Source organism: Carassius carassius, chromosome 12 (genome assembly GCF_963082965.1).
Source record: "Carassius carassius chromosome 12, fCarCar2.1, whole genome shotgun sequence".
Classification (NCBI taxonomy): domain Eukaryota; kingdom Metazoa; phylum Chordata; class Actinopteri; order Cypriniformes; family Cyprinidae; genus Carassius; species Carassius carassius.
Window position 1 is genome coordinate 28,637,770 of NC_081766.1, and position 18,990 is coordinate 28,656,759.

Sequence of the window (18,990 nt, forward strand, 5' to 3'; positions counted from 1 at the left end):
ATACTCTTGTCATCATTTTCTCACCCTCATGTGTTCCAATTTAGTAGGACCTTTTTTTCATTTGAAAGAGTACACCTGCTATTTAACTAATTTGATGCTGGGGTTCAACTGAATGGACTGGAAATGAATAATGACACTATTGTCTTGTGTAGTTGAACTATAGTTGAACTGAACTTGTTTCACAATTGAGGAACTCTGATGAACTCTTCACAACATTGATCCTGTTATTGAACTAAACTGAATCAGCATTGGACTAAATTGAGCTGAATGACAATATTGTCTTCCATAAAGCTGCTTTTCAGCTAAACTGAATTGGTTTCATAATTTCCTGTTTTTTTATACTGTGATGTTGCTTTGAAACAATGTGTATCATATGAAACCCTATATATAGTGTAGGGATGCACCGCTACTTGCCGATACGGAGTGCAGATACCAATATTTTTATTGCATTTGTACATTTTGAAAAAATTGAGTAAATAAAACCAAAAGAGTATTAATTTATTAACTAGATAGAGTCAAACCAAAATTTATTCAGACGCCTTCAACATTTCACATAATCAAGGTTCATATTCTATAGTTTTGAAGATGGTAATAAAATACTAGAAGAACTTAGAGTTAAACTTTGTCAGAACAAATTAAGCTTGATAATGTTAGATAACTTTGATAGAAAATTAATGGATTACAATCAACCAAAAATTATTCAGACAGCTGTTAGTATGACAGTATCAATGCTTAGTTGGGCAACCCTTAGCCTTAATTACTGATTGCCTGTAGTCTCCAGGCCGTTCTGTCATCCAGGTTCATGCAAACCTTTTTTTTTTTTTTTCAGACTCAGTCTGAATTATTTTTGTAATGATAATTATTATTATTTTACAAGTTTTTGTTACTTTCTTTGTTAACTTTTTTGCTCTATGGTTCATCATCTTTAATTTAATAGCATTAGAGCTGCTACATTGCAGCGGCTTACTGCTGTAATCACGCGCTTTGCTGTAATGATGCAGGGTACCACTCGTTGTAAATCTTCTAACTGGGACATTTTCACAAATAGAAGTCGTTTTTTTTTTTTTTTTTTTTAAATCTGAAATGCACTGCGATTTATATTCCAAAGCAACTCATATAATGCAGAAACACTCAAGCGAGCAAAACGCGAAACGTCATGCATGTACGTATCTGCACTGGTGCTGGACAACAGGACAAGTATAACGCACTGCCTAGCGCATTACACGCAGCCTCACTTTCGCCAGTCATGCATGCCTTAGGTTGAAAATAGATTATGTTTATAGCAAATGTCCCTATAAATGGTCTTATGTTTACAACTTAGTTTTAATCTAAATGCTTGTGCTAAGTGAGTGAACATCAAAGATCACACAAGAGAAGTGCGCAAGCTCTCTCTCTCTTTCTCTCTCTCTCTCTTTCTCTCTCTCTCTCTCTCTCTCTCTCTCTCTCTCTCTCTCTCCCTCTCCCTCTCCCAACCGTTAAGTAACTTGTGCTTTGTTTTACTTACTTGTTTTTGACCTATCCGACCGAACCACAAACTTTCCAGTGATTAAATGTATTCACTCGACAAGCTCACGCATCTCAGCCGCCGCGTGCTCAATCGACTCAGCTCGCGCACGTCTATTATACATGCGTTAATAATAACTCCATTCCCCTGTCTGTTGTTCTGTTGTCTGTGTTTCTTTGTCTGAATGTGACACTTACCACATTCTGTGTGGTATCGGCATTTGGTATCAGGGCATGTACGAGAACAGGTGCCCAGTATCGGTATCGGTGCATCCCTAATAGGCTACAGAAAATAATCACACCCCTTTATAATAATTATATTTTGTTGCACTACCAATGACTGAAATGCTCCAGGAAAGCTATTTCATGCCGAGCCAATCAAAATGACACCGATGATCACAGTTGGAAGTCAAGTGGCTTTGTGTGATTAGCTACACCTAACTTTTTAGTTTACAAGTCATTTTTAGGAGGGGGGTGATTATTTTTCCCAACTCAGCGATTCTGTTTTTTTTTTCTTACAAGTTGGTATATTTTTCACTTGAATGTTATAAGTTGCACTGAAATACACCTGGTTTAAAAAAAAAATGCTGTGTCTATCTTCATTTCAGGATGATTGGGGTGATTATTTTCTATTTCCACTGTAAATAATTGTGACTTGACTATAAGAAGTGAACCTGGGGCTGTACTTTAATTTTTTTTTTAATCTGAAGCCATACAATAGCTTTGTGTGAGGAAAAGACTGAAATTATCTATTAAGATGTTATTAACATTTTACAATAAGGTTCAGTAGTTAACATTAATCAATTACTTTAGTTAACATGAACTAATGAATTGAACTGAACAATACTTCTACAGCATTTATTAATCTTAGTTCAAGTTAATTTCAAAATTCCACAAAACTGTTGATATTTGAAAAAAAATTTAAAGGACTCATGCTCAACAAGACTTGATTTATTTTGTCAGAAATACAGTAAAACTGTAATATTGTGAAATATTATTACAATTTACAAATAAAATTTAAAAGAACTGTTTTTGATTTGTATATATTTCAGAATTTAATTTATTCCTGTGATGCAAAGCTGATTCTTCAGCAACCGTTTCTTCACTTCAGTGTCACATTTTCCTTTAGAAATCAATATAATATTATGATTTGGTGTTCAGATCTTATCAATTATTATTGCTGCTTATTTATTAACAATGGTTCTTATTATCATCAATATTGAAAACAGTTTTTGCTGATTAATATTTTTGTGATACTTTGATGAATAGAAGGTTCAGTGAACAGCATTTATTTGAAATAGAAATCTTTTGTAACATTACAAATGGCTTTACTGTTTATCAATTTAATGCATTTTTTCTTCTTCTTTTTTTTCTTCTTTTTTTTTACTTTCAAGGTATGACACTCTTTGGAAACCTGAAATCTGGGTTCCATAGAAGAAAGAAAGTCAAAGCTCTTAATCAAAGAAGGTTAAGTGAAAGCGGTCCACCCCTAATGGCTTGCGGGCACGTTGTTTCCACATGACAGACATGCGTTGCTCCAGATGTGACACAACTAGTCCATAATGTCAGAGGCCCAGACAGAGTGAGCAAGGTGACCGGGCCTTTGAGAGTGGACTCATGTCCTTGTCAAGGCAGTCTGATGGTAGAAGACAGCAGGGACATCAGCCATGCATGACAGCTGTAAGACAGCGAGAGACAGGGGAAAGAGACCTCCCCTCAGGTGCATATGCTGCCGTTTCAGCCACAGATGTGCCAGTATAGTGAGTCATGACAGCCTGTGACCGTGGGGAAAGAGAGAATACTTCCACTTCCCAAAGCAACAGTCACTGTTAGAAACTAGCACTGGTTGACAGCTTGTTCAGTGCATAGGCTGATGAACCGGTGACCTAACCTACTTCGGTATGCTTGAAATGTCAGTTATTAAGAACAAAACTAAAACTTTCACCATTATTTAGTATTATTTTACTATTTTTTCTGTTATGTTTGTGAATTATTGTGATGTTTTTATCAGCTGTTTGGACTCTCATTCTGATGGCACCCATTTACTGCAGAGAATAAATTGATGATGAAAGTAATCTGTTATGAAACAAAACCATTTACATCTTGGATGATCTGGAGGTCAGTACAGTGTCAGGAAATTTTCATTTTTGGGTTAACTATTTCTAGGAATAGCTCACCCAAAAATGAAAATATACTCACCTGCCAATTATTTCAAACCTGTGTGAATTTATTTGCTTTTGTTGAACAGAAAAGAAGATATTCTGAAGAATGTGGGTAACTAAACAGTTGGCTTTAATCACTGAGTTACATTGTATTTTTTTTTCCATAATATGGAATTCAATGGCTCCCATCATTCTTTTGAATATTATCCTTTGTACTCAACAGAAGAAAGACACTCTGTAAAACTTTAGGGACCAGTTCTCACTATTAACCATTTGCTTCTTAGCATGCATAATAATAGCATATTGGTTGTTTAGATAATTACAAAGTACATATTAAAGGGACGGTTCACACAAAAATGAAAATTACCCCATGATTTACTTACAACTTCTGAAGCGAAGCGAAGCATTTGTATAAGATAATGTCTATATTTAAAACTTTATAAACTGTAATCTCTAGCTTCTACTAACTGCTGTACACGTTCACAAGAGTAGCATTCCAGCTTAGGATGTACAGTAGACAACTTAGGACATAGGCGCAATCTCTGGTGAGAATATTCCAAGTCTCACAAGAACTAAGTTTTGTTTACAGTAAAGGAAAACCAGTCTGCTGTACTCTTGGCTTATACTGGAATCCTCCGACATTTGTCTTTACAAATTCTAATTCGTGACCGGTGTTTTTAGTTTTTTTGTTTTCTTACGCTATACTCTCTCATGTACGTGCGTATGACAGTTAGCGGATTACGGTTTACAAAGGTTTAAATATGGATATTTTTCTTATACAAATGCATAGCTTTTTAACCCCTTGGAGCCGTGTGAGGCACTTTTTATGATAGATGGATGCACTTTTTTGGGCTTCAAAAGCTCAACCACCATTCACTGCCATTATAAAACCTGGAAGAGCCAGCAAAATTATTATTATTGATATTATTATTATTATTATTTTTAATAACTCAGATTGTATTTGTCGGAAAGAAGGAAGTTATGTACACCTAGGATGGCTTGAAAGTGAGTAAGTCATGGGGTAATTTTTATTTTTGGGTGAACCATTTATTTAATGCCTTATTCTCTATGACCATATTTTAGATCCCTTAAAGGGGTCTTATGATGTTGCTAAAAAGTACATTATTTTGTATATTTGGTGAAATGAAATGTATTTATGCAGTTTAAGGTATAAAAAAATAAATAAAAACAAAACCTTATTTTCCACATACTGTTCATCATTGTTTCTCCTCTATGCCCCTCCTTTCTGAAAGGCCTCAATTTTTACAAAGCTCATCAGTTTGAAAAGTGAGGTGTGCTCTGATTGGCCAGTTATTCAGTGCATTGTGATTAGCCTCAAGCGTGTGACAGAAATGTTATGCCCCTCGACATACTGTGATGCGTGCCCCAGCCAGAACACCGGCTCGACAAGACAATAACAATAAAACATTACAAACAAGCCATTTGTTGCATCCAGTGGAGACATAATTAAGGATTATAATGACTTGATCTTTTGATCTTTTTATTCATTGCGTTGCTTCGTACCGCATAAACATAAAACCAGTTCTACATTTGTGATCAGAGATCAGATTAGGGGGGCGTGGACGAGTCTTAACTTTTATAAAGAATATCTATTTGGGTTTAAAACTTTAGTCTTTAGGGATTAAATAGGAACTTTAGGGATTTAATAGATTCACAAACAGTCTGTAACACTCCAAAGAGAAAGGAAAATTTAAAATCGCATCATATGACCCCTTTAAACCTACTCCATACACTCTCAGAAAAAAAGGTACAAAAGTTGTCACTGGAGTGGTACCTTTTCATAAGGCACATCTTTGTACCTAAAGAGTACATATTAAAGTGAACATGTTAGTACCTAAAATGTACAAATGTGTACCCTTTGAAAAGATACCGCCCCAGTGACAGCTTTTGTACATTTGTTTATGAGAGCGTACCTTAACTTAACAACTACTTTTACTGAGGGGAAACTGAATATACGTTCCCTAATGTGTTCCCTAATCCTAAATGGTTACTGAAATATGCCTTTAATCATGTGATGTAGACAATAGGTACAGCCTAATTTGACTGGTTTATCCTAAAGAAAAATAAATTGTGGTTTTCGTAGTTTATTTCTATTAGGAAAAGAAAATAACTTCCATTAGATTTAGGAAATTTTTTTAGAATTCTTTTTTCCCCTTCCAACCAAAACAAAAAAAAAATGCTAAAAGGACACTGGAGGGGATCCAAGCAATTCAGCTTCAAGATGATAAGGGATGCCTGTAATCACTTATCTAATTGTGTATGCCTGCAGCAGACTTAAATAAATAAACAAGATAATTCATTAATTTATGTGAACACTGCAGACTGCAGTGAAATAGTATTATTATTATTCAAAATGTTTCCACGGTCCATGGTTCAGTATAACTTGGTTTTCAATTAGAAATGTTTTTTTTCAGTAACCAACAATATTAATAAAAAGAATAATAATAATAAAAAATCAGAAGGCATTGAAGACTTAAACGATTTAGCTAAGTAAGCTGTACATGTTAGTTATAAATTATCTTTGAAGATTAGAAAAAGGTATAATGTTGTTTACATAATCTGACTTGTAACCCTGACAAGAGTAAAGAATGAAATAATGTAGTAATGCAGGCTTTCTGGTCAAAAGCACTGTAGTTTCAGAAGAATTAGGATTCAGATAGGTCCAAATTAAATTAAATTTTAATGATATGTGCTGCTGTTCAAATACAGCTACAGTAAATTAAATTAATTCACTACAAAATGATGCTAAGGAATCTAATATGTGTTTATCTAGTCTTATCCACACACTGACTGCATTACAGATTAGTCTGACAGCAGAGAAAACCTGTAAAAAAAAAAAAAAAAAAAAAAAAAATTATATATATATATATATATATATATATATATATATATATATATATATGATTTTCTTTTCAGATTAGTAAACCAAGAAATACTACTGCCATCTTGTGGCCTATATGTTTCACAGCACAATGCTGCCAATGCTGTTAGTTTTTTAGTCTCTAGCACCCATTTATCATTACTTGGGTCACTTTTTTAAAACTCTTCTCACAGTGACAGAAGTACTTTACAGTACTGTAGCTGTGGTCATGCTCTCAAAACTTTCCTGCTCCTATTTGGATTTGATATTCTTTCCAGCCCCTTCACCAAAGGTCAACTGCAGTCGCACAGATCTCATCTGAGACTAGGCCTTCCTTCTTTTTGTCTTCCGCCCTCTTGGACATTTTCCTCTTGATTTATTTGAGCACTTTGTTTTGAAGCCAAAGGACCCTTTGGTAGCTACTTTATTCACAGTGAGGTTCTGAATGGTGTTTAAATAATTCAGCTCGCTCAAGTTCACATTGCGAGGACTGTCTGCTAAACGTGTTTTGAATGGTTTTGAAGAGAAGGTTTAACAGATCTTTCTATTAGAAAAGTCATATTTATCATACTGGAAACCTATGTGACCCAATATGGGAGATTTCTCAGTAACCATGGTGACGCAGTATGCAAAATCATTAGCGGGTCATTAGAGGAGTCAACATAACTAATACGTTTTTAATAGCGAACAGCTACAATGCTTTAAATGCTTCATTAAATTAGACTGCTTGCTCTGGAACATTTCAAACGGGTTAATTAGGCCTGCCGCTCTAACCGCCAAACACTCATTAAAAAAAATATTAATTAAGCCAGACCAAAGAAAATATATAAATATTATTATTACATATATTTTTCATTTTCACATTAAAATGGACATTCAATTATGAAAGCCAGTTTCAGCCACAGTATAAAAAAAATCAATGAATGAATAAATGAAAGTGACTTATCTCACAATTCTGACTTTTTTTCTAGCAATTCAGAGAAATTAAATTCATAAAAATAAAAATTGTGAGATATAAACAATAAAAAATTAAATAATGAGATAAAAAGCCAATTTTTTTTTATCAGTGGTGGAAACAAGCTTAAATATTAAATGGCCAGTCCACCCAAAAATACAATGTTGGTTCCCAACATTCATCCAAATATTTTCGATTACGTTCCACAGAAGAAAGAAAATCATACATGTTTTGAATATCATCCCTTTAAGAGCATGCCTATAAGCAGTGGTGCACATCATTTTTTCAGCCTGGTTCTCATAAAGAGAACCTTGAGATTTGGTTTGGTCCTCACACTGCATATAGCGTGACCCATTAAATGCAGCTATAAAAAATGAATTAATAATAGTTATAATATTATTACACTTTTTTTTTATTTTTTTTTATTAAATAATAGTAAATAAACTAAATAATAGTGTGTGATATTATTACAAATAAAAAGCAGTCCTAGTATTAAATACAAATGCATTTATTTTATAGTAAATAAACTTAAAAATAAAATGCTAATATTTCCTGCTACTTGGTTTGCCTCTTTAAGAAGAATCGCTTTATGTATTCCCCAATTTTACCAACTTTGGATAATAGCATCTAAAAATAAATAAATAAAAGCGTTTTCATCATATCCAAACTTAAAATCAGCAGGCTTTTATTTTGGCGGGTTGCCGGCAAATAAGTATACGCGCTTCCGGATTTAGCACTGCTGCTGATTAAAGAGCGTCAGTGGATGCTAGAAAAAATTGCTACAAAAGAATTGCTAGAAAAAAAGTCAGAATTTTTAGATAAGTCACTTTCATTTATTCATTCATTGATTTTTTTTATACTGTGGCTGAAACTGGCTTTCATAATTGAATGTCCATGAAGCGATATTTATATAACACCGAAAGGGCTAATTAACTCAATTTACTACAGAAGATACACTGCATTTTCCCAGGAAACTCGAGATCATTTAGAGACGAACAGCTGTGTTCTACTTGCCTCTTTATTGGCGGTTCTACAGGGGATGTCAGATTGATAGTGTCCTTGGTGATCTCCACTTTGCGGACACTTCCGAAAAAGTCAGTGATGAGGACGCTCCCCGGATCCCTCTGGAACAGGTCAGTTCGGTGACCCGGAGTGGACACACACTGACTCTGCGGGCACACCTTAAACTGAAACAAACACATAACTATCAGTCAAATGAGACAGACACACAAACAAAGAGATTAATTATGGGTTGCCAAGTTCTAAGAGCGCATTCATTCCCAAATGGATTTGCAGTTTAATAGAACTGCAAGCTGTCAGAAAGGAACACAAAAGAAAAAGAACAAAAATTACCATTTAAATAACATCTGTTCCCACACATCCAGCTATGGTGTGCAGAAAAGTGTCATTAAACTTGTGAATTCTTATGAAAACGGACTCTGAAAATGAATGAAAATCGGTTTGAAAATGAAACATGGACATGAAAATGTAATCAGTAACAGCTGTTAAAACTGGGATGATCATTCATAGAGGTCTTCAACATCATTTTCATGTTAAAAAACACGATTACATTCCATCCTAAACAATTAAACATTTGTTTATTTATGTACAGAGTTACGGTGAGGTTTAGGTCATTATCTAAACATTTAATAAATCTAAATTTATTATTTATTAATCCACCCTAAGCTCTAAATCATCCTTTTTACTATGACCTCAGGATGCAATATTTTAAGAACCAATCCTGTCCAGCTGGAATGAGGTGTGTGTGGGGGGAGGGGGTCGACATTAAATTGCATTCACAATTCATTTTTTTCTTCCCCAATGTGATATATTTCAATGAATATTCCAAAACTGAATACTGAATGAGATTCAATAATGTCTGATTTTATTCACTGGGAAATGATTGGATTGTGAAAAGTGGACTTTCTGTATCAGAATGGAGTCAGACTTGAATGCGGTTTTGCAGTTGATTGCGGAAAGAATGGACATTTTTTGACCTGCTGGGAACTGAGATCATGACTGGGGAATGGAGACATTTTTTCCCCTCTGGAATAGATTGAACATATGAATAATGCACAATAAGACCAATAATGTGGACTAAGATTTTTGATTTAACAGGAACAAGTGCAGAAGTATATCAGCTAAAAATAACGACCGCAATATAAAATAATATAAAACACATAAATATAAAACAGTTTTAAAATGATACAAACCTACCTAATCAGGATCATTTAATACAATTTACAAAAACATCAACAAGAGGTCCTTTGAAAATGTTTGATGAATAAAAACATTTGAGAATGAATGCAACAACTAAATGCTACTTTAAAAAAAAACAACAACAACAAAAAAAAACATTTGGATTTAAGTCCAAATAGTTTTGTAAATTACTGACTATTTGAATGATAATGAAAAGAAAAAGCAGCTTTAAATGAAAACATCACCATCCAGCAATTCTAATTAACATCAACAGTATAATAATATTAATAATAATGATAATAATGATAATAAAAACATAAACATTTAACATCTAACCCTTTACACGACTGTTCAACAGATTTTTTTAATGTTTTGAAAAGTCTCTTATGCTCATTAAGGCATTTATTTGATCAAATATAGTAAAAACAGTAACATTGTTAAATATTAATACAGTTTAAAATAAAAATATGTTTATTATTGTTAATTTGATATAAAATGCAATTTAGTCCTGCAATGGCAATGCTGATGCAGCACAGTGAAAGCCAGAAAGAAATTTCACAATCTTTCTGACGACAGTGAAAGAGAGATCATTCAGTTCAACTGGTCCTTTTCCATCAACATTAAAACCTCTCTCTTTCTCCCACGGGAAATCAATAATAACGTTGCTAATTCAGTAGAATGGAGAGAGAGCGAGAGAAGAGCACAGGGAACAAAAAAGCACCAGAAAAGAGGCTGTTGTTGGACCCGTTTGATCTAAGAAGCACTGTGCCAAGCAGAGAGGATGTGGAGGGCAGGAGAGATCAAAATGGATTGTGGGAGTTGGTGGGACTCCAACCACACAGATGAATGGAAGAGAAACTCAAGCTCACCCAGGCCTTCAGAGAAAAGGTCTCCCTCCTGACTGTTTCAAAGCTGTCTGACCTACACCTGTATTAGCCACTCTGTTTAAAGTGACCTGTGGTCCACTAAGGCTGTTCTTTTCATCTGAGGCGACAGGACGTCTTTGTGATGGATGCTTTTTAAGTTCAGTTCGTAACAGTGGATAAAGCATTCTCCATATCATTTGGCTGGAATTATAAACAGGCACCAAACACACACACACACACACACACACACACAGTCTTACCAGATCGTTCATGTTGGCCTGGCTAGCGGGGTGGACTTCCTCCAGGAACTCCAGTAAGTAGAAGGTGTACTTGTCCATCAAATGGACTCCTATCCCCAAGTCTGGCTGATGCTGTTTGGATAAAACAATACAGGAGAACCAACTCCAATTTCATATACTCTCCTAATAATTTAAAATCTGTATTAACTATAAACGTTCAGGCCTTTCTAGGGAGTCATGGTGTACAGATGTAGAGTGTAGTTAAGTGTACTGTAGCTTGTTCACCAAGTCCAATGTAACTAGATAAAACTATATAAAATACTTGCAATACATTTTTTGCACTAAAAACTATTAACAGAAGTATATATATATATATGTATATATATATATATATATATATATATATATATATATATATATATATATATAATCAATGTGATTAATAAAGAAATGACAAAATATGGGATACATTTAAAGGATTTTTTTTGTAAATATATTTCTGTATATGTATGTATATGTATATATATGTTTGTATATATATATATATATATATATATATATGTATGTATATATATATATATATATATATGTATATATATGTATATATATGTATGTATATATATATGTATATATATATATATATATATATATATATATATATATATATATATATATATATATATATATATGTATATATATATAATCAATGTGATTCATAAAAAAATGACAAAATATGGGATACATTTAAAGGATTTTTTTTGTAAATATATTTCTGTATATATATATATATATATATATATATATATATATATATATATATATATATATATATATGTATGTATATATATATATATATATATATATATATATATATATATATGTGTGTGTGTATATATATATATATATATATATATATATATATATAAATAATTTTATCTCAAAGTTTATTCTTTTTCACATATTTTGTCAAATTTTGAAACATTCAAAAATGTGTAAACATTTATTAAAGCATGTATTAAACATAAATATGTATTAAACACAAATAACAATTAAAAAACAGTAAACTTTAATTAAAATTATAGTCATGATACTGTACATTTTATTGCACTAGACCAAATAGTAACCAACCATTCAGAATAAGTTTTGATAAATAATTTCTTAACAAGATTAGCAATGCTCACATAGCTGGTCAGATTAAACATTTTAGACACACTTCCATTCAAAAGTTTGAGGTCGGTAAAATTTGTATGTTTTTGTTTTTGTTTAGATTTTGAATGACTGCATTTATTTGAGCAAAAATACAGTAAAAACTGTAATATTGTGAAATATTACTACAATTTAATTTCATTCTAATTTACTTTAAATGTGATATCTTCCAGTCTTCAGTGACACATTATCCATCAGAAATAATTCTAATCCTAATTCTAATATGCTGATGTGGTGATCATGATACAGTTATTATAGTCAGTGCTGAAAAAGGCTGAGATGCTAAATATTTCTGTGGGAACGGAGATATTTTTTCAGCATTCTTTGACAAACAAAAAGTTCAAAAGAACTGCATTTATTTTATTACATTATAAATGCCTTTACTGTCACTTTTTATTAATTTAATGCATCCTTGCTAAACAAAAGTGTTCATTTATTGATTTTTTTATCTGAATTATTTTACTGTAATGATCCATAAGCCATCTATTAAATTTGGTCGGCATGAATTTTATAAAGATGCTTAATTAATCAAAGCAGTTAGCACACGTTACACATTATCCTCAATGCTTGTTTGGTTTATTCCCAGACCTCATCATGTCCCAAATCATCATGATTTCCCATCTATTTAAACTCCTAAAACCTTGTTATCTATGATTTTTATGTCAATGATTTTCAAAGGTTTTGCAGAACAGCTTCAACTAAATGTTAACTGTCAGGTGTGCAGAAGGTTAAACTCACTGAGAGCGAGTCCTCTCCCACTTGACTGCTGGCCAGGGCCATGAGGTTGGGCGAGTAAAACCTCTCATACATGGAGGCCCCCTGGCACGTGTCTATGATGAACAACAACTCGTTGTACCTGCAAAGAAAGGAGGCTGTTTTAGAGCCAGTGGATACTTGGCAGTTTGAAATTATTTTCCTTCTATAACATTGCAATCTAATGTTGTTTATAATTAAAGCCGGTGGTGAAGTAATAATAGCAAGATCTGACCTCCAGCACAGGGATCAAGGCTGTCTGAGCCACGGTCACTACACAACCAACACAGCACTCACTGCAAGCCGTTGCCACGGTAATAAAGAACCCAGCATCCATTAATGCTCCATTCACAAAATAAAATATATAATAAAAATTAGAAACCACTTATGGCCATCTCTGACTAGCGAGAGAGAGAGAGAGAGAGAGAGAGAGAGAGAGAGAATGAGAAGGCTTGGAATCACACGAGAACCTAAGATGTATTCAGGGGAGAAATCAAGCACAAAAGGGGCTTTACTAATTTATTGGATCAAGCCTGCAATTACCACATTGACAGGCACAAAACATCCTTTGCTGTATTCCTCGACAGGAAGAGAAGAAGCTCTCATTGCACCTAACTCTAGCCTCCCACAATATTTACACAGTGCTAGAACCTAAACAGCTTATTAGAGCATTTATAACACACAATTAATACGTTAGGCAGCTGCAGCACTTCAGCCATGTGCTGTACATCGAACACTGTGTCCAGGAGCCACACAATGAAGGCTAGACTGCAGATTTTACGTTGTGCTTTGATGTCATTTAATGTGCGTTTTGGGATCTGTTTTGGTCCATTTCTGCAATAGGTAAGTATTAAACTGAATGAATACATTTGCTGATATGACTGGAAGTGTGACATTGCTTACATTCAGCGGTTGAATAAGCATTTAATGAACATTTACACAGAGTAACTTAAGTACTTTTATTTTTCCTCCTCCAATGAAAATAGTTTCAAATGAAACCAAGTAGGGCTGAAACGATTCCTCGAGTAACTTGAGTAACTCGATTACAAAAAATGATCGAGGCAAATTCCTCTGGCTCGAAGCCTCTTTTAATTTATTTTAAATCTCACGTCAGGTTCTTTCGCAATTTTTTTTTTAATGTGACAAAGCATTTACGTCACCCACAAAGCGGAAAGAGACACAAGCGCTGCGTCCGAAATCGCATACTGCAAGGAGTCAGCAGTGTTTTGATTTGAGGACGCGGGCAGGGCATAATTTGTGCCGGAATCCTTATTTTGGCGGATCCCCCTCCTCCAGGAGCGGTGTTTCCTTATGGCAGACAGAAAATAGGCAGATATGTGGTGTGAAAAACTTTCCAAATTTCATATCTCTATTATATTCGTTATTTTAAATCGGAGGGTTTTTACAAATATTTAACCAATGATAAGTATTTAATAAAAGAGCTTGTCAGTAAAACTTCATAACGCCATTGGATCCTCAAGCTCTCGCGAAACCTCGTCACTTCACGCGCCTCCACTCAGATTGACGCACGCGCACAGCCTGGAGGAGACAGATCGCTGCTTTTTGCAAAGCAAGGGTAAACAAATAACTGTTTGAGACATGATTTTCTTTACTCAAACACTATGTCTGTAAAGGCTACTGTTTGTGTGTGCTTGAAGACTGGAGAAGTAGGTTTTTTGCCATCTAGCAAATATACTTTTGTACGTTTTAAATATCCTGTGCATGAGTACTTTATCGTTTATATCATGAGATTTTGGCCAAGTGTATTAAACAGCAAAAAAAAACTCTGCTTGTAATAACCTAGAACACTGTCTAAGACTTGATGGTTGCTCTGTCAATTCTTCGTCATCAGTTAGGAACCTAGGTGTGCTATTTGATCGCAATCTTTCCTTAGAAAGCCATGTTTCTAGGATTTGTAAAACTGCATTTTTCCATCTCAAAAATATATCTAAATTACGGCCTATGCTCTCAATGTCAAATGCAGAAATGTTAATCCATGCATTTATGACCTCAAGGTTAGATTATTGTAATGCTTTATTGGGTGGTTGTTCTGCACGCTTAGTAAACAAACTACAGCTAGTCCAAAATGCAGCAGCAAGAGTTCTTACTAGAACCAGGAAGTATGACCATATTAGCCCGGTCCTGTCAACACTGCACTGGCTCCCTATCAAGCATCGCATAGATTTTAAAATATTGCTTATTACTTATAAAGCCCTGAATGGTTTAGCACCTCAGTATTTGAATGAGCTCCTTTTACATTATAATCCTCTACGTCCGCTACGTTCTAAAAACTCAGGCAATTTGATAATACCTAGAATATCAAAATCAACTGCAGGCGGCAGATCCTTTTCCTATTTGGCGCCCAAACTCTGGAATAACCTACCTAACATTGTTCGGGAGGCAGACACACTTTTGCAGTTTAAATCTAGATTAAAGACCCATCTCTTTAACCTGGCATACACATAACATACTAATATGCTTTTATTATCCAAATCCGTTAAAGGATTTTTAGGCTGCATTAATTAGGTAAACCGGAACCGGAAACACTTCCCATAACAACCTATGTACTTGCTACATCATTAGAAGAATGGCATCTACGCTAATATTTGTCTGTTTCTCTCTTGTTCCGAGGTCACCGTGGCCACCAGATCCAGTCTGTGTCCAGATCAGAGGGTCACTGCAGTCACCCGGATCCAGTACGTATCCAGACCAGATGCTGGATCAGCACCTAGAAAGGTCCTCTACTGCCCTGAAAGACAGCGGAGACCAGGACAACTAGAGCCCCAGATACAGATCCCCTGTAAAGACCTTGTCTCAGAGGAGCACCAGGACAAGACCACAGGAAACAGATGATTCTTCTGCACAATCTGACTTTGCTGCAGCCTGGAATTGAACTACTGGTTTCGTCTGGTCAGAGGAGAACTGGCCCCCCAACTGAGCCTGGTTTCTCCCAAGGTTTTTTTCTCCATTCTGTCACCGATGGAGTTTCGGTTCCTTGCCGCTGTCGCCTCTGGCTTGCTTAGTTGGGGACACTTCATCTACAGCGATATCGTTGACTTGATTGCAAATAAATGCACAGACACTATTTAACTGAACAGAGATGACATAACTGAATCCAATGATGAACTGCCTTTAACTATCATTTTTGCATTATTGACACTGTTTTCCTAATGAATGTTGTTCAGTTGCTTTGACGCAATGTATTTTGTTTAAAGCGCTATATAAATAAAGGTGACATTGACATTGATTTAATATAACTCTATTACACAGAGATTTGAAAAATAAAATTCCACAACTTTTTCAAAACGTTTTTTAGTCCTGGTAATTGTTATTTTAAAATCACATGGCATTTCCATGTTATTCATGACCTTACAGACTAAATGCAACTGGTGCATGCTCTTAAAATCACTTAAACTGGTCCACCAGTGTGATTGCGCGAATGTTCCGTTACCTCTCCCTCCTGTAATCACATGCCGGAATCGTTACCCCGGTTTGTTCCGGGACCTCGCAATTTACAACTTAAGCACTTGCCGCGGGCAAACGTAAAGAAACGGAATCGCGGAATCCAGTCATAAAAACGGAATTTACAGTTTAACGTGGAATGGCACGGGATTCGACAAATTTTGAATGAATTAATCAAAAATAGGTCATTGCACTTACATCAAATCACGATATGGATTAATATCTGTAAATATTAAGCCGGAACAGTCTATTTAAATATGAATCCTGCATGATCTGCGTGTCTCTGTTAATGAATGGTGCAGAAGCACTTCTTCATTCATTAAACACACTGAAGCGCGCGTAGCGCTCCGGTGATTTCAGCGTCTGCTGTCTCACTAAATAAGGACGTGAACACATGAACAACATCTCCAGAACTGCTCTGACAGTCACTTCATGAGCATTTGAACATTTGATTTGAGTAAAACTAGCGTCACATCACATACACAGAACTGTAAAGGTACGTCAACCCGTCAAAATAAAAGTCCCGTTAAAGACTATTGTTCAGCAGAATGTACATAGCCTACTACTAAAAAAAAAATCCAACATAATTTTTTTTAAGGTTTAATCACACAACATTTCTTTCATGTTTTATATTTAATAGTAAATCCCTTTTGTTTACCAAAAAGTTAAGTTAATTTTTAATGATTAAAAGATAAATTAAATTAATGTTTTATGTGTTTAATGTGTATGTCAATGGTATAACAGTGATATCGATGGATAGAGGGTGGGATTCAAACCTATAACCATTCGTTCACCAGGACAGATCTTTAACCACAACACTGAGATTGTAATAATTCAAATTTATGTGATAAATCATGTTGCTACAGTTACTGTGTGTCCACTGCATCTCTTTCAATAATTACCTTCTCTTTTGCCACATCTGCTCAAAAGCATCAGCCAGCTCCATGTTGCTGATCTCCTCAGAGTCCTGGAACTTCAGGAAGCCGTTTCCACCGTGACCTGTGGAAACAGAGACCCACAGATTCAGAAAAAGAAGAAATGCAGAAAAGCCAGTAATGAGGCTGTTACCGGTCTGACCTGTCAGGTAGATGAGAATGTTGCTGCGGTCGTCGGAAAGCAGACGTTTGGATCGAGGGGTGCTGAGGGGGAGACGCCCTGTCAGGACTCGCAGGAAATTCTCTACTGTGACCTGGAAAACAAAAAGACATGCTTTTAAAATAAGACCTGCCACAATAAGTGTATAGTCTTGATTTGGGTCTCAAATATAATTCTGAATAAATAAATAATTAAGTAGTTCCTGTGGCTCAAGTGGTAGAGCATTGCGTTTACAGCGCAAGGTTGTGGGTTCGATTTTTTACCTTTAGGTAAAAAATCATTTTTTACCTAACGATTCCCTTGTTAGGTAAAAAATGTTAGCCTGAATGCACTGTAAGTCGCTTTGGATAAAAGCGTCTGCTAAATACATACATTTAAAAATGACTGACTGTCCTTAAGTGAGTAATTGGTTCTTTAAAAAAAATAAGAAAACAATCATTCAGGACACATCACTATTGTGTGCTGCTGAGAGACAAGAAATCGTTGATTCTGCTTTGACTGCGTTTAGAAATATTTTAATTAAGTTGAAACTTTTTCTTGTGCTGAAACAGAACAAGTCTTACTAGCATCCAATATTAGTGATATTAGTTTAAAACCAAAAGCCGCTTCACCTCATATCCACGGTAATCCACCTCCACGTCATCTCCATACACATTCAGCTCCATGTTCTTATGACTGAACACAGTGGCTGGCTTGGGGTTTCTATAGTTACAGGCCATATCATCGGCTAGCATCAGCACAATGTGACTGGGAAAGAAGGGCAAACACATCTAATCAGAGCACACAGGAACACAACTATCACTGCCTCGTTGTGACAAAAGAGCACATATGCAGCTATCTCTGGAGAAAACAGATATTTTCTCAATTTTTCTCCACATTTAAATAATGTGTCACTGTGTAATGGGGATGCCAGGAGGAAAAAATAGTTAATATACAATGGATTGGTCCAATTATATTGTCATTCAACAGGCCACTGTTTTTACATGTGTCAAGAGAAGATGCTTTAGAGCTTAAATGAAGTAAATGAGTAAGTTTACCTGTCTGGAATGCCTAGTCTCTTTACACTTCTGTAAACCGATAGTGTGTTCGCCACATGCCGATAATTAAACCAGAATCTAGACGTGCAGACCTAGACATAAACATGTTTATTAACTCCAAAAAACATGGAAAAAAGCAGCATTTAAGAAAACATGTTGTCAAGTTAGAATTCAAAAAACATTATAAAACCATGTTATACCTCTAAATTACCTTTTCTTCTTCTTTTCTATTATTGCTATTATATGCTAGTACAATAAATCTATATGTAACCTTAATTACATTAAAGCTAACCAGCAATAAATGCCTGCGTTAACTTAACAACTAAACAGCATTAACCAAACGTCTGAGCTGTCTTCTCCTATTTCGATTGAATCTATTTTTATTTTACCCTTTGTTTAGTAATAGTAGTAGTGATGTTATGACTTCAACTTTTAAGTTTAAGTGTATTAATATAATATCTATATTTTATTCAGCTTTATTTTAATTATCAAAAATAATAATATAGTTTTAATTAACAATGGCAATACTGGCTGTAACACAGTGGTTCTTAAACAGTGGGTTAGTGCCCACTAGGGGGCCTCAGCAAACTTCTAAGGGGGAAATGAGATAAAATAAAACATGCATTTAAATA

At 34.7% G+C, this 18,990-nt stretch overlaps 1 protein-coding gene across 1 annotated transcript in view; it reads right to left on the bottom strand.

Moving 5' to 3' along the window:
- LOC132155173 (GPI-anchor transamidase-like) overlaps positions 1 to 18,990 on the bottom strand; it is a 42,423-nt gene that overhangs the window by 19,377 nt on the left and 4,056 nt on the right. The window contains exons 3-9 of the mRNA XM_059564029.1: positions 18,359 to 18,450; positions 17,933 to 18,068; positions 17,304 to 17,415; positions 17,129 to 17,225; positions 12,750 to 12,867; positions 10,827 to 10,937; positions 8,516 to 8,688 (exon numbers count right to left, since the gene is read on the bottom strand). Of these exons, the coding sequence (XP_059420012.1) occupies positions 8,516 to 8,688; positions 10,827 to 10,937; positions 12,750 to 12,867; positions 17,129 to 17,225; positions 17,304 to 17,415; positions 17,933 to 18,068; positions 18,359 to 18,450 (839 nt within the window). The remainder of the gene's footprint in view (positions 1 to 8,515; positions 8,689 to 10,826; positions 10,938 to 12,749; positions 12,868 to 17,128; positions 17,226 to 17,303; positions 17,416 to 17,932; positions 18,069 to 18,358; positions 18,451 to 18,990) is intronic.